We start from the raw sequence: 13,638 nt of genomic DNA, 5'->3' as shown, positions 1-13,638 counted from the left end.
GGGGTCGGAGCTCTACACAAATGCCCTCTTTAAGGCATACCTCACATACATGGCCCTGAGGTCGTCCCCCCCCTTTTTTTTATCAACATCACCTGGTTGGGTCTGTGTCCGTGTCTTACGCTCGGTCCATGGCTTTGCGTTCAGAGCTTTTCTTCCTCCACCCCAACCCCTGAAATCGCAAGTAGCCCATTCCCTCTCCCATAGCCCCTTGTTTCGTCGTTGCTATATCCTTTTTATCCGGGGTTTGAAGAGGGAAAGATGTCTAGCTCTACATCGTCCGCTACAGAGTCAGGGAGCGCCAGTGTTCCTGCAGCAACAGGATCTGGGGTACGCGTCTGTCTCCTCTGTGTCTTGTCGGTTTTTTCTTTTTCTTTTTCCTCGTGACACCATATTGTTCTTAAACCCGTGCTTTCATCTGAAGCCTACTGATAAACAACACCCCCGTGCCCCCTTTTTGTTTCTGCCCCTTCCGTGTTTTGCTCTGACTTCATAGTCTCCCTCTTACCAATCTCTCTTACGGAGGGATACAACCCACGTTACTCCAGGATCTCCTCGCTGACAGCCTCCGCTCCCTCTGTCACCCAGGGTTCTTCCCCGCCCGCTGCCGCTGGACCTCCTTATCCCCCGCAAACGGCCCAGCTCGGACTGGTCCCGACCCCGATACCCGACATACCCGTTAGCGGGGTGCTCCTGGCCCTTTTCGTGGCGGCGGGAGCGGCCAACATGACCATATTCCGGCGCAACCGGCGGCAGAGCTACAAGTTCCTGTTCAGCGCGCTGCTGATGGTGTTTTGCGCGGCGCGCGTGGTCGCGCTGGCGCTGCGGATCGCGTGGGCGACGGCGGAGTCGGCGGCGGCATCCCACCCGGCTGACGCGACCTCCGTAGTGCGCCTTGCCATCGCGGCGCAGATCTTCGCCGCCGCCGGCGTCCTGCTCCTCTTTGTGACAAATCTCGTCTTTGCGCAGCGCGTTGTCCGCGCGTACCACCCTTTGTTCGGGTGGAGCAAGAGCGTCACGGCCCTGTTCGGGGTCCTCTTCGCCAGCGCCGCCGTCGTCCTCGTCCTGCTCGTCACCGTCACGGTGATGGGCTTCTTCATCGGCCCGCCTCCACCGTCCGGCGGCGCGGCTGCCGCTGCTGGCGGTACTGGCGGCGGTGGTAGTGATGATAGCGATGATGACGGTAAGAGAGTGCTGGTGAGGAAAGTGGAGTTGGTGTGCGCGACGTACCTGGCCGTCTACGCCTTCTTACCCGTGCCGCTGGTGACGCTGGCGGTCATGGTGCCGAGGAAGACGAGGATTGACAAGTTTGGCGAGGGCCACTTCAGGACCAAGTTCACGTTGTTGACCTTCACGGCGACGCTGCTGGCTGTCGGGGCCGCGTTCCGGGCGGCGGTCGCCTTCTCTCGCCGGCCCGCGGACCAGCCAGCGTGGTTCCACAGCCGGACGTGCTACTACTGCTTTGACTACGTCGTGGAACTGGTGGTGGTCTTTACTTACGCCTTGTCGAGGTTCGACAGGCGCTTCCACATCCCCGACGGGAGCTCGGCCCCGGGGCACTACTCGCGTGCCGAAATGGCCATGGCAGACAGCGCGGTAGTGTTGCGCGCAGACGTTGAAAGAAATAGGAGAGGGAGGGCAAAAAAGGGCAGGAGGAGGAAGAGGGGGGGGACTTGGTGGACCAAGGGCAAGCGGCGGGCAGACCACCCGGAGCAGAGCTGTGCCATGGAGGGACCGCCGAGCGAGCTGTGGCCAGCGGCGACCCGGCAGAGCAATCGGAGCCTGCCGAGTATCATCGAGCCCGCGAGCAGCCTGTATGACGACGACGACGGTGGGAGCCAGTGCAGTCTGGTCAGACAGGCGAACATGGAATGGATGGACAAGGCTTTGGTCAGTCTCTCTCCCCCATGCCCCCTTTCCAACTGTGTTGGTGTTGGTCTTGAGCAGAAGATTAGGAGAGAGAAAGAGAAGATGAGAAAGAAGACCGAGGGCTAACGCATAATTCAACCCACAGCGAGAGTTGTACGGGGATGACGAAGAGGTGAGAAGACGCCGTAGGCAGGAGGGAGGGTTTTTGTCCTGCGTCAAACTCGGCGGTTTGAGCAACTTTGGAGACGAATGCTTGAGTGAAAAGAGTGGGTGGCCAAGTAGTATCAAGAATTGGAAGCGAGCGCAGTCCCCTTCTTGGTCATTTTAGCGGTCCTCTCTGGGTGACCGTGTCCGGGGTTGACGCTTTCCGAGCTCATGCTTCCAAGCGATGGCTCAATTCGAACATCATCTGGATCATCGAACATGTTGTTGACGAGAGCTCTAACCTCGACAATACGTTAATAGGACGAGATCCTACACAGATCGCTTTGATGAGTAGACTGACTCACATTCCGACATGTCTCGATCCAATAGCACTTCAGAGCGCTAGATTGACAGTTTTCTAGAACGAGCAGTGAGAAGGCGCGTATGCAGGTATCATGAGAGGGCGAGGTAGTCGAAGCCTCTCATACTTGTGGCATAGGGATTGGCCCCTTCCAAATTTAGACATGAATGCCAGATTATTTCCCGGTCGCAGCAGCCCAATATTCCGAAGTATCATACAAGTCACATGCATCTGGGCAGATGTAGCCATCAGCAATTGAGATTGGGAGACGCATTGGGCCATCCAGGGGTTATGGTGTTGCTCCTGCCGCAGCATGCTCTAGGCGCTCACACAAGGCGAGCAACTCGCATTGCGACCTTGCATTGCTGATGGGCCATTCATTGCTGGACTGCCGCTGCGTTAACATCCTTGCCTGTCACTGAACACTGGAACCATCCTTGCGGTCGTTTCCCGGCTCGGTGCAGTGTTTGCATCGGAGCCGCCCGTTCACCCAGAAAATCCGGGGTCGGGGTAGGCAGACGATCAAGTCGCGAAATCGCATCAAGCTCCCGGCAAGCGCGGCATGAGATATCCGCATGTCTGAGACCTCTGGAACCCCGGCCGTGAACAAACTAAGAATAGATAACACTAGCTAGGGCTGCTCGTGCGTAGTACTCCCTACTCCCGCACATGTATGTATGTACAACAGCGCAGTGTAAATTTGGCAGTGGAGATCCGAAAGCGCCATGGTCTTGTAAAACACCGTAAGAACCAGAGACACATGTTGACAAGTTCCATCGACCAGGCATCCACGCTTTCGGAAAACATGGGAAACATACTGGACCATATCGGCTGGTTGAGTGAATAGAGACGGCAATGGCGAACCTCGGCCTTCGCGCCCACAACCAAGTCTCCCAAATCTCGCCCTGGCGGTATCTTCTTCGGAGAACGACATCAGTTGTGAGCAGGGCCAACATGGGACGAGTTCTGTCCCAATCGGTCGGGGGGAAGACGGGCCAGTTAGAGCCGGCGAGGGATGCGGCGAGGTACTACTTCGTACTAAGTATGTAAGTAACAATCCGAACGAGTGGTCATAGCTCGGCAGTTAGGAGGCGCCTGCTGCCGACCCTTGTGTTTGGTGGCTTGCAGCCTAACACCTCCAGGCGCCAGTTAGACGCCGTCAGGTACTGCTCTCCCAGTACCTCGCTCTCCTGTCATAGCAGAGAATTGACATTTTCGGTGGCTTTGCTGAGGCACCACTCCAGCAGCCGCCAACGGTCGTCATGGTAGAACACACCAAGCAGTGTGCTCTGTAGCTCTATGTACTCGTTAGGCGCCGACCGAATGAGAGACTGTCGAAGATTGAGACAGAACATGTACAAACCCGAGAGATGTTTCACATCTCGGTTGGATGGACTTCGTTCGGCAAGTTCCAAAGATCCCTCAACCCTGGCCAGTTAACTAACTGATCCCGAGGGTCCACAGCCATGTGCGGACCCACCTCGGGTCGCCCTGGAGCTCTCTACCCCGGACCCCCCCAAACAGCCAAAGCTCCCTAGCTCCACCAATTCATCAAGCGCAGGAAGAAAATGGGTGACATTACATAGTACACGCGAAGTAGCTGAGCTATCCAAAACTCAGCAATTCGTACCCGTAAGCTATCTGGTGCACGGTTTAGATGCTAGAAAATCTCACGGGTTTGTTACTGTGTTGTTGACCATGTAACTCTGTATATACATACTGTAACCCGAATATCCACACCGAAATTCACGGCTTGGAGCATATGGTCGTAGCCCTGACCTAGCCACTGCTCCCACAAAACCTCTTCGACCTGTTGCTGTTACGCAAACCAAATAACGGGTTAGCTCTTGTCAACAGGAAACGATGGGTTACGTGAGACACACCTCAACTTTTGTTATCTTTAGAGAATGTTCAGTAGCGAGACTTTGCCCCGTCTCTTCTGGCCTGACAAATCCTATTATTTCGTTGTTATTTTCAAGTTTTCAAACCGGTCCTGGCCTCTATGTGTCTAGGTTGACCATATAACATGGTTCTTATACGCTACGTTGTCTCAAACCATTACGCGCTGTAACCTGCCATTCATGCTTTCATCCAACTATATTTCCTCCGCTAGTTAACGCCTCCACTCGCGAGCCAAAGGCCGCATCAACCGTCTGTTTTCAAGTCCTAGTGTTTGAGACACACCAAGCCACGAGCCCGAGGTTCTACAGGGTAATACCGAACAGGGGTCTGAAAATGCTAACTTTTTATGGTAAAGTCATGCCCAGACCATCCATGATAACCTCAAGCGAAATTGGGTCGTGGGTCTGCCACCAATCTCCCGTTTCGTTTTGCTCGACTCTGCTGAACGCCCCGAACTGGCACGCTTCCATCCATTCTTCGATTCTACTCATCCGCTTCGTCAAGTCTTGGGGGGTAACACTCGACCCCACGGGTTTCTACTTGATACTTCTTGCTCTCGTTCTTTTTTACATTCGTTTCGTCCGACCTCTTTCCCCTCCTTTGTCCTCGGGCCGTGGCAGCTCCCCCCCGGCCATACCGCGTTTTTAAACCGCCCGTTCCTGCAGTTCGCAGTCGCTCCTTCCGCAGCGGCCGGTGCTTGTGTCTGTGTCTGTGGTGCAAACCTCCACTTCCCGTCTTCCTTTCGCCTGCCGCCGACCTCTTCCCATTTTTTGTTCCCCTTGATTAATCAAGGTCGGAGCTGCTACTTCCCTCCCTCGACAAAAGCGGATGTTGCTGTCGCTTTTTACGAACGGAATACGTCGACTCTCGCCCCGGCTCTGCAGCTTGCACGGTACCTTATCTCTCTCTGCGTGAGCTCGCACCCGCGGATAAACACGTCGGTTTGGTGTTTGTGCGCTCGAGTGTGGTCCGTTTCACGGTCCGTACACAACATTGAGTGTGCTCCGACAACAAGCTCGCCTTCGCCACGTCACGCCAAGCAACTCATCTTGCTACTGCACCGCAGACGGGCTCCCAGCTGCTCTCCTGGAATTCGCGCGCCGGAGCGCTGTCATAGACTGAAAAGGAGACCATGCACAGAGCATCCTACCGACATAACCAACAATAACCTTTTCTAAACGGACCCACGACCGGGAGATAACACTGGACGTAAACTCGCGAGGGCCTCGTCAAGGACGTAGCAATCATCACCAGCAACGGAGGGTAGGCCAGGACGCCAAGTACGAGAGGCATCGTTCTCGCGCTCTTGCCAAACACGCCTTCCGCTGCCATGGCCTCCTGCCTATCGCTCAAGGGATCCAAGGCATGCTCTGCCTTTCAGGAGTCCTCCGTGTCCATTAAGGACACACATCTGGTGGGGTTGTTGTAAGTGATGAAGAGTATCTCTGTCGATATGACCGGGACTAACTGCTCTGTAGTCCTTTCATCCAGTTCGCCTCGAGCGTTGATACGTTCGACGCGCTGTTGATGTCCTACGTGCAAACTGAGTACGTTCGCGAAAAGTGAGTGTCCCCATTAGCCTAACATGGCTCAGAGATCATGGCAATTAACATTCCAGCAGATACTCGGGCCTTCTTGGTTGCGAAGGCATCGACTACACCAACACCAGCGACATCTATGCTCGCTACACTACCACGGTAATTTGTAATGCCTTAGTTCAAAATTCCATCGAGGCCTGCGACCTTTCCCCAGAAGAATCTCGTCCAGTCTGCGCAGATACATGCGTGAGTTTTGCTGCTTCCTGACCACTGTCTTGTCTCCCGTCTGACGCTTTCTCTAGGCCCAGTTTGCGCAAGCCGAGGCGTACCTCCTCTCTGACAGCTCTATTTGCCCCAAACCTGGTAGCAATGCGCAGTCGCAAATCAGGGCAGACTTCACCAATTGCGCCCTGCCTGATAGCTCATTATCGTCTCGAGACTGCATTCCGGGCTACGCGAACGAGCCCGATAACTGCGGGTATGGCAACAGCACGATAGGATTGTGTTCCTATTGCGCCAAGGGTGGGATCAACTCCACCGATACCTGCTGCTATGGCGCCGATGCTGAGACGCGCTGCGCGGGGGTTGTCCTCCCAACAATCACGCCGATCACTCTACCCACGGTCACAGCAACAGTTAAGCCGGACCCGGATCAGGATTCCGGCGGTGGCGGTCTTTCTGGAGGACAGACTGCCGGCATCGTTGTCGGCTCCGTTTTGGGTGCCGCGCTTATCGCGGCGCTCGTTTTCGGGATCCTTGTCTGCCGTAGGAGGAGAAGTGGCAGTCAGAAGGGGAGCATTTTCAACCAGCCTTCGCCCGCTCGAAAGGGGCCACCGACATCGCAGATGGGACAAAGCAGCACGAGCAATGGGTTCGATGTGCTACCTGGAGGCAGGGTCGCCCGGATGTCAGCGCTTGAAGGACAATCGCGCGAGACAACTTCCCGCCACACCGCCCGGGATGTGGGCTCTGTTCCCGGAACAGCAGGGGGGTATCGTGGAAGCAGGAGGAGGGGCGATGATCATTCGTCCTCAGATGGCTTTGGGAGCAGTGCGGCATCGGAGCGTGGTTTCGCTGGTGTGCTCCGGCCGCCGCCGGCGATGTTGAGGAGGAATGGTTCGCTTTCTAGCGGTTCTGTGCTGGCGGGCGAGGATCCCCAGTCGCCCAGCTCTGGCGGCATTTCGTCGCCACAAGGAGTGGCGAGCCAGCAGTCGGAGCAGCTGCCGTTCTTCAAGGACTACTATTCCCAAGACGACATCCACCCTGGCGACCGGGTTGCCGTGCTCTGGGCGTATCAGCCGCGGGCGAGTGACGAATTCCAACTGGAGAGGGGCGACATGCTCAAGGTCGTGGGCATATGGGATGATGGTTGGGCTACGGGCGTCATGGTGGACGAACGCGCCGAGCAGTGGGAGGCCCGCCGACAAGCCCAGAGGGATAGCGGAGTGTCGAACACGTCAGCGAGAGTCCGCGACGATTCGCCACCCGTCCGCGGCGAGATCAAGGCATTCCCGTTGGTTTGCGTATGCTTGCCGGAGCACTGGAGGAAGACCCTCGAAGGCGACGGGTCAACGGGCACGTCCAGCGCAAATCCGTACACGACAGCGGCATGAACGCTAGGTGCGCGGCTTATGATGATGACTCAATTCTCGATCCCTTTTCCCGATCATGCTCGATGAAGGCCTCCCTGTTTTCGTGCGGCATTGTTCTACGGCGTTGGGGAGCTTACAACACTCTTGCTATTGTCTCATTGGGAGTTCAAGCGGTTCCGGAGCTGCCACCGGGCTCAGCCCCCGTATGCTCGCGTATGAAGGGGATTTTTTTTGTTTCTCGTTACGTTTTATTTTGTCTTCCGGCGTTGAAAGTCGCCTCGGCTACGGCATTCTATGCCTCTGAACCAACTTCGACTGCATTCCAAGCGTCGCCGTGGTGACACTACGTCAACGGCTACATCCACCTCCGCTAAAGGGCTAGACGCATTACACTTCCATTTCGTACCTTAAGTATACCCGGAGTCGTCCTCAAGGGTTCTTTAGGGTGTGGTAACGGTTGAGGCCTGTTGATCAAGCCATTGGTGTGAAATATGCCAACCTCACGGTTGGGAGGAGGGGGAGGGGTGCGGAGTGTGATTTCGCGGGAGACGCGACGGGCCTGGATGCGCGGCTTTCAAGCGAGCAGCATCACAACTCGAAGCTGAAGCCAGTGCCCACGGCATTTTACCACATACCCACGGAGACTTTGCAGATATTCTTCGTCTACAGGTAGAGACACAGAGTTTTCTTTAGTTAGATTCCAAAAAGTCAAAGTTACGCTGGCGGTTTGAATTTGAGTACTTATCCATCTTTGCATTCCACGAGTTTCCTTGTGTGTACCGCATGTGGCCAAGATCTCCAAGCCTTGCGTGAGCTTTTCGGCGCTCGTCCGATGTCGTTTAATGCATTGGTGGAGCCTCGCTGTAGGTTCGTAGTTCAGGTCACTGGCTGCTGGGGTGGACTTTGTTGTACGGGACAATCCGTACTGTGATCCGTATTTCGTGCTCCTTTCTCCATATGGATCCTTACGCGGTCTGGAGTGTACGTACACAAGTAGTACGGATCACTGGATCCTGGTGGGGACTGCGCATGGTGCACGATAGGGCTTATCTTATCTTGAAGCGGATCGATTGGCTGAGTAGCAGGCTCCAGGCGACAAGCTGGGACCTTCTGATCAACTACGGATTACAAGTATAACTAAGCTCCAACCGAAGCTCTCACATGCACTGGGCTTGTGTTTGTCCGACTCCGGGGTGGCTTTGACGTTGACGAGGGTCGCACCCGCTCCGACTCATCGCGCGAACGCGTACACTACCTAACTAGCGATTTATGGGTCATTGCATGCACGCTCGGCCGACTTACTGCCAACCCCCGCGATTGCGAGTCTAGCCGCACGGACGAGGCGCGAACCAAGATGTGCTTCGTCTTTCCGACACCTGTCCCAAGCTAGCTGGAGTTTGAGATAGCCATTAAGGAGCCGTGAGAACGGAGGGGGAAAAATGGGCCAGGGATTTTCACTTGCGACTCCCCGGGTCGGAGGGCCCGGTATCGACGTGCCGGAGCTCGCGGACCTTGTCTACGAACGGTCGGTCGGTACCGGCGGGTTCATGAAGAGCGTCCGGGCGCGGCATCGCGATGGCGTCGTCATGGCCAAGGTCCTCATCAAGCCGTATTCCATGTCGCTGGACAAATACAAGCAGGCAATCATCCGTGAGAACGCCGTCCCGACCGATGTGCTGCGACCCGCACGCCATGCTGATTCTGGTCTCTGATCTAGGCGAGAGACAACTTCTTAGCGACGTACCCAACGCCCTCCCGTACCAGCGCGCTATCGAAACCGAGACGAACGGATACCTTGTTCGGCAGTTCCTCTACAGCTCTCTGTACGACCGCCTTAGCACCCGACCGTTTCTGGAGGACATCGAGAAGAAGTGGCTGGCGTTCCAGCTCCTGTGCGCACTACGCGACTGCCATAACAAGGGCGTGTACCACGGAGACATCAAGACGGAAAACATTCTCGTGACGTCGTGGAACTGGCTGTACCTCTCCGACTTTTCTTCGTCTTTCAAGCGTGTCATGTTGCCCGAGGACAACCCGGGCGATTTTTCTTACTTTTTCGATACCTCGGGAAGGAGAACGTGCTATTTGGCGCCCGAGAGGTTTCTACCCCCGGGCGAGGAGGCCGACCCGGACGCCAAGGTGACCTGGGCCATGGATGTGTTCAGTGCCGGCTGTGTCATAGCCGAGCTTTTCCTCGAGACGCCCATTTTCACCCTGAGCCAGCTCTACTCGTACCGCAAGGGCGAATACGACCCCGCAATAACACACCTGAGCAAGATCCCGGATAAGGACCTGCGCGAGATGATTACGCAGATGATCCAGCTCGATCCGCAGAAGCGATACTCGGCCGAGCAGTACCTGGACTTCTGGAAGGGGAAGGTGTTTCCGGAATACTTCTACAGCTTCCTGCATCAGTACATGGAACTGATCACAGACATATCGTCTGCCCAGTACGCTGGGGGAGGGACTGCAAGGAGCGCCAGCGAAGCAGACCAGCGGATCGAACGGGTATGGCTCGACTTCGACAAGATCGCGTATTTTCTCGGCTACCAGAACGGGGAAAGCCGCGTCGAGGAGCAACAGCTGTCTCCCAGGCTCGGGCTGGCCAACTTCCCAGTGCGTCTGAACATACCGAACAACGAGCACTATGTCTCTGCCGATAAACAGCCGACCGCGGACGATGGGACGCTCATCTTCCTGGCCCTGGTGGTGTCGTCTCTGCGGAATACCGCACACGCCACCGCCAGGGTCAAGGCATGCGATATTCTGCTCGCCTTCGCCGAGCGCCTGACGGACGAGGCCAGGCTGGACCGCGTCCTTCCGTACCTGGTTTCATTGCTCAGGGACAAGAATGACTTGGTCGTGGTCTCCGCCGTCCGTGCTATTACGCAACTGCTCGACCTCGTCAAGGTCATCACCCCGGTGAATTCGCAGATATTCCTCGACTACATCATGCCGCGAATGGAGCCGCTCCTGCTGGATAGCCAGAGGGTACCCAGCCCCATCGTCCGGGCTACGTACGCTTCTTGTCTCGGCAAGTTAGCCATCGCTGCCGACCGCTTCCTGGCAATGGCCGCAGCGCTGCGCGCAGACGGTTCTGCGGCCCTCGCCGACCCCGAGGTGGAGCCGGGCATCGAGGCCGAGGCGGGCTTCGCCGGACTGTTTGACGATGCACGCAGGGAGTTGGTCGAGATTTTCGAAGTCCATACCAAGACGCTCATTGAAGACTCGGACCCTTTCGTCCGGCGAGCTTTCCTTACCTCTGTCCCTGACCTGTGCATCTTCTTTGGTGCTCTCCAGGCGAATGACATCATTCTCACACATCTGAATACCTACTTGAACGATCGTGACTGGATGCTCAAGTGCGCCTTCTTCGACACCATTGTTGGCATTTCGACGTTCCTGGGCAGCAATAACCTGGAGAAATTCATGCTGCCGCTCATGGTTCAGGCTATCACTGATCCAGAGGAACACGTGGTTCAAGGGGCACTTCATGCGCTAGCTGAGCTGGCAAATATTGGTCTTCTGACCAAACACACCTATCTAGAGCTGATCGGCATTGTTGGGAGGTTCACCATGCATCCGAACATTTGGATTCGCGAGTCCGCCGCCGAGTTCATCGCGAGCGGGAAGCGTTTCCTAAGCCCGGCGTTTTTCAGGGTGCAAGTAATGCCGCTGCTGACGCCCTATCTAAAGTCACATCGGCTCCCGGACTTCTCCGAGCTTGATCTTCTCGACGCACTTCAGAAGCCTTTATCTCGGTCAGTCTTCGACCAGGCCCTGTTATGGGCTTCGAAGTCCGACCGAGGGGATTTCTGGAAGCCCTTCAGGAAACTACGCGACGCTGTTTCTAAGCCAATGTCTGCCAGAGCGGACTCCAACCCTCAAGCGTTGGCCAAGGCTACCAGGAACGAAGAAGATGAGCAGTGGCTGAACAAGCTGCGGAATCTTGGGCTTGCTCCGGAAGACGAGCCAAAGCTGCTCGCGCTCAGGGAGTTTATTTGGAGGCTGAGCCAGATCAAGGCCAGAAACTCGGCCAGCCAGGACACGGTGAATGTTACCGCGCTCAACAGCATCATATCGCTCCGCAGCCTGGGTATCGGGCCTCAGACCGTTATATTTGACGAGAGCACACCGGTTCAGCAAGTCGTCACTCCCGAACAAGACGACAATGCCCCTCAGACCATAAGAGACGCACTTCTTGACGCATCTAGGTCGATCGATGACCCGATTGGCAAGAAGCGCCGAGCGGCCCTGAATAACCACCACCGGTCCCGGCTCGGGACGCGGGACGACCTCTCGCCCGTGTCTACAGATAGCAGACGGCCGTTGGAGGATGAGTCGACCATCTCCTCGGCGATTGGACGCGGGGAAGGCTCAAGGGCTACGCCCCGGCGAACCTCCCTTACCCACGGCAAGGCCGCCACGCTGTCGCCCATGGATGACGATAGCTCGATCAACGAGGCTCCTTATGCAGCGCGGAGGAGCTTACATCAGCAGTCGAGTGCCATAAATCTCATGAACCGCAAAGACAGTGGGAAGTCAGGTCCGGAGACCGGCACGACGGAGGCCAACGCGTTCGGCGAGGTCGAAGGGCCCTTCAGCCAGGCTACCGTGCGGAAAGCTTCGCCGCGGGACGCGGAATCGGCGTTGATTTACGCCAACACGCGACTGCGGGCCAACCACACGTACACGGGTAATGACCCAAACATTCTGAAGATGCTAGATGAGATGTATGTCGACAGATACCCCCATGACATCTTCGACTATGGCCCACTGGTCACACCGATTGCGCGGCAAAAATCCAACAAGTCGACGGGTTCGCCGCAGACGATTGAGGATGCCTGGAGACCGTCGGGCAAGCTCGTGGCGACATTCTCCGAGCATGTCGGAGCGATCAACCGAATCGTGGTCTCTCCAGACCACCAGTTCTTCCTCACGGGCGGCGACGACGGGTGCGTCAAGGTCTGGGACACGGCCCGACTGGAGCGCAACATCACCCACCGGTCACGGCTCACCCACAAACACGCCGCCGGTGCTAGGGTGCTCGCGCTCTGCTTCATCGAGAACACCCACACCTTTGTCAGCTGCGCAAGTGACGGCAGCGTGCATGTGGTCAAGGTCGACACGATCCTCAGCGGCATTAACTTCCGGTACCCGCGACTGCGCCTCCTGCGCGAGTATCAGCTCGTCGAGGGTGAGCACGCCGTGTGGTGCGAGCATTTTAAGCGGGACGGCAACTCGGTCCTGATCCTGGCCACCAACAAGTCTATCATCCGCGGCATCGACCTGCGCACCATGACGCTCCTCTACAAGCTCGAGAACCCGGTCCACCACGGGACGCCGACCTGCTTCTGCGTCGACCGCCGGCGCAACTGGCTCCTCCTGGGCACGTCGCACGGCGTGCTCGATCTGTGGGACCTCCGCTTCAAGATGCGCCTCAAGGCCTGGGGGGTGCCGGGCAAGGGCTCCATCTACCGCCTCTCGGTCCACCCGACCAAGGGCCGGGGCAAGTGGGTGTGCGTCGCCGGCGGCACGGGCCAAGGCGAGGTTACCGTCTGGGACCTCGAGCGCACGCTGTGCCGCGAGATCTACCGCGTGGGCGGCAACAAGGAAGGCCCCAAGGGGTACGAGGCGTGGGAGGTGGACGAGGACCGGCCGGAGGGCATGCTGGGCCGGTTCGCGACGGACCTCGAGCCGGCGGCGGTGGGCAACACGGACCGCGGCGTGCGCGCCATGGCCGTCGGCACGGGCGCCGTGGACGAGGAGAAGGAGCTTCGGCACGCCTTCATCATCACCGCCGGGGCCGACAAGAAGCTCCGCTTCTGGGACCTGTCGCGCATCGAAAACAGCGTCGTCTTCAGCGGCCTGCGCCCGGACGAGGGCCGCCCGACCTTCACCGCCAGCCATCCCACCCCGTCCATGACGCTAAACACGGAGCGGTGGCCCAGGCCGGTCGGCGCACCGGCGTCGGGCTCTGCGGCGAACGGCGGGACGGGAAGGAGCGGTGGTACGCGCCGCCACCGGGCGCCCAGGTCGACGGTGATGTCTCTGGACCAGCAGCAGCTGTTGAGGAGCCACTTGGATGCCGTAGTGGATGTGGCTGTGCTGGAGTCTCCCTATATGATGACGGTCTCGGCGGATAGGAGTGGTGTTGTGTTTGTTTTCCAATGAAGAAGTTGTTGTGCTGGGCTTGAGTCCTCGAGTGGTGTTTTTTTTTTTTTTTTTTTTTTTT

The 13,638-nt window shown here is 57.2% G+C and overlaps 3 protein-coding genes across 3 annotated transcripts; all 3 read left to right on the top strand.

The window, feature by feature from the left end:
* Positions 1 to 723: 723 nt before the first annotated feature.
* P884DRAFT_280652 (uncharacterized protein) lies at positions 724 to 1,992 on the top strand (the record flags this gene model as incomplete). Its single annotated transcript, XM_069443461.1, has 1 exon — positions 724 to 1,992. The coding sequence occupies one exon, from the start codon at positions 724 to 726 to the stop codon at positions 1,990 to 1,992; it is 1,269 nt and encodes a 422-aa protein (XP_069293997.1).
* A 3,611-nt stretch (positions 1,993 to 5,603) lies between these two features.
* P884DRAFT_210701 (uncharacterized protein) lies at positions 5,604 to 7,424 on the top strand (the record flags this gene model as incomplete). The annotated part of the gene is made up of 4 exons (XM_069439015.1): positions 5,604 to 5,698; positions 5,752 to 5,835; positions 5,895 to 6,057; positions 6,114 to 7,424. The coding sequence occupies 4 exons, from the start codon at positions 5,604 to 5,606 to the stop codon at positions 7,422 to 7,424; spliced, it is 1,653 nt and encodes a 550-aa protein (XP_069293996.1).
* A 1,151-nt stretch (positions 7,425 to 8,575) lies between these two features.
* On the top strand, positions 8,576 to 13,614 carry P884DRAFT_231482 (uncharacterized protein). Its single transcript, XM_069439824.1, has 2 exons — positions 8,576 to 9,053; positions 9,121 to 13,614. The coding sequence occupies exons 1-2, from the start codon at positions 8,843 to 8,845 to the stop codon at positions 13,575 to 13,577; spliced, it is 4,668 nt and encodes a 1,555-aa protein (XP_069293995.1). The 5' UTR covers positions 8,576 to 8,842; the 3' UTR covers positions 13,578 to 13,614.
* The last annotated feature ends 24 nt before the right edge of the window (positions 13,615 to 13,638 follow it).

This window comes from Thermothelomyces heterothallicus, assembly GCF_042370625.1.
Source record: "Thermothelomyces heterothallicus CBS 202.75 unplaced genomic scaffold P884_scaffold_33, whole genome shotgun sequence".
Classification (NCBI taxonomy): Eukaryota; Fungi; Ascomycota; class Sordariomycetes; order Sordariales; family Chaetomiaceae; genus Thermothelomyces; species Thermothelomyces heterothallicus.
This window is presented reverse-complemented; position numbering and strand designations above follow the sequence as displayed.

What these genes read in the sequence shown, in the direction of transcription:
- P884DRAFT_231482 (XM_069439824.1), top strand. Translation starts at nt 8,843, where the DNA reads ATGGGCCAGGGATTTTCACTTGCGACTCCCCGGGTCGGAGGGCCCGGT. An exon ending in ATACAAGCAGGCAATCATCC is followed by an intron (nt 9,054 to 9,120) that starts GTGAGAACGCCG and finishes TCTCTGATCTAG; the next exon opens with GCGAGAGACAACTTCTTAGC.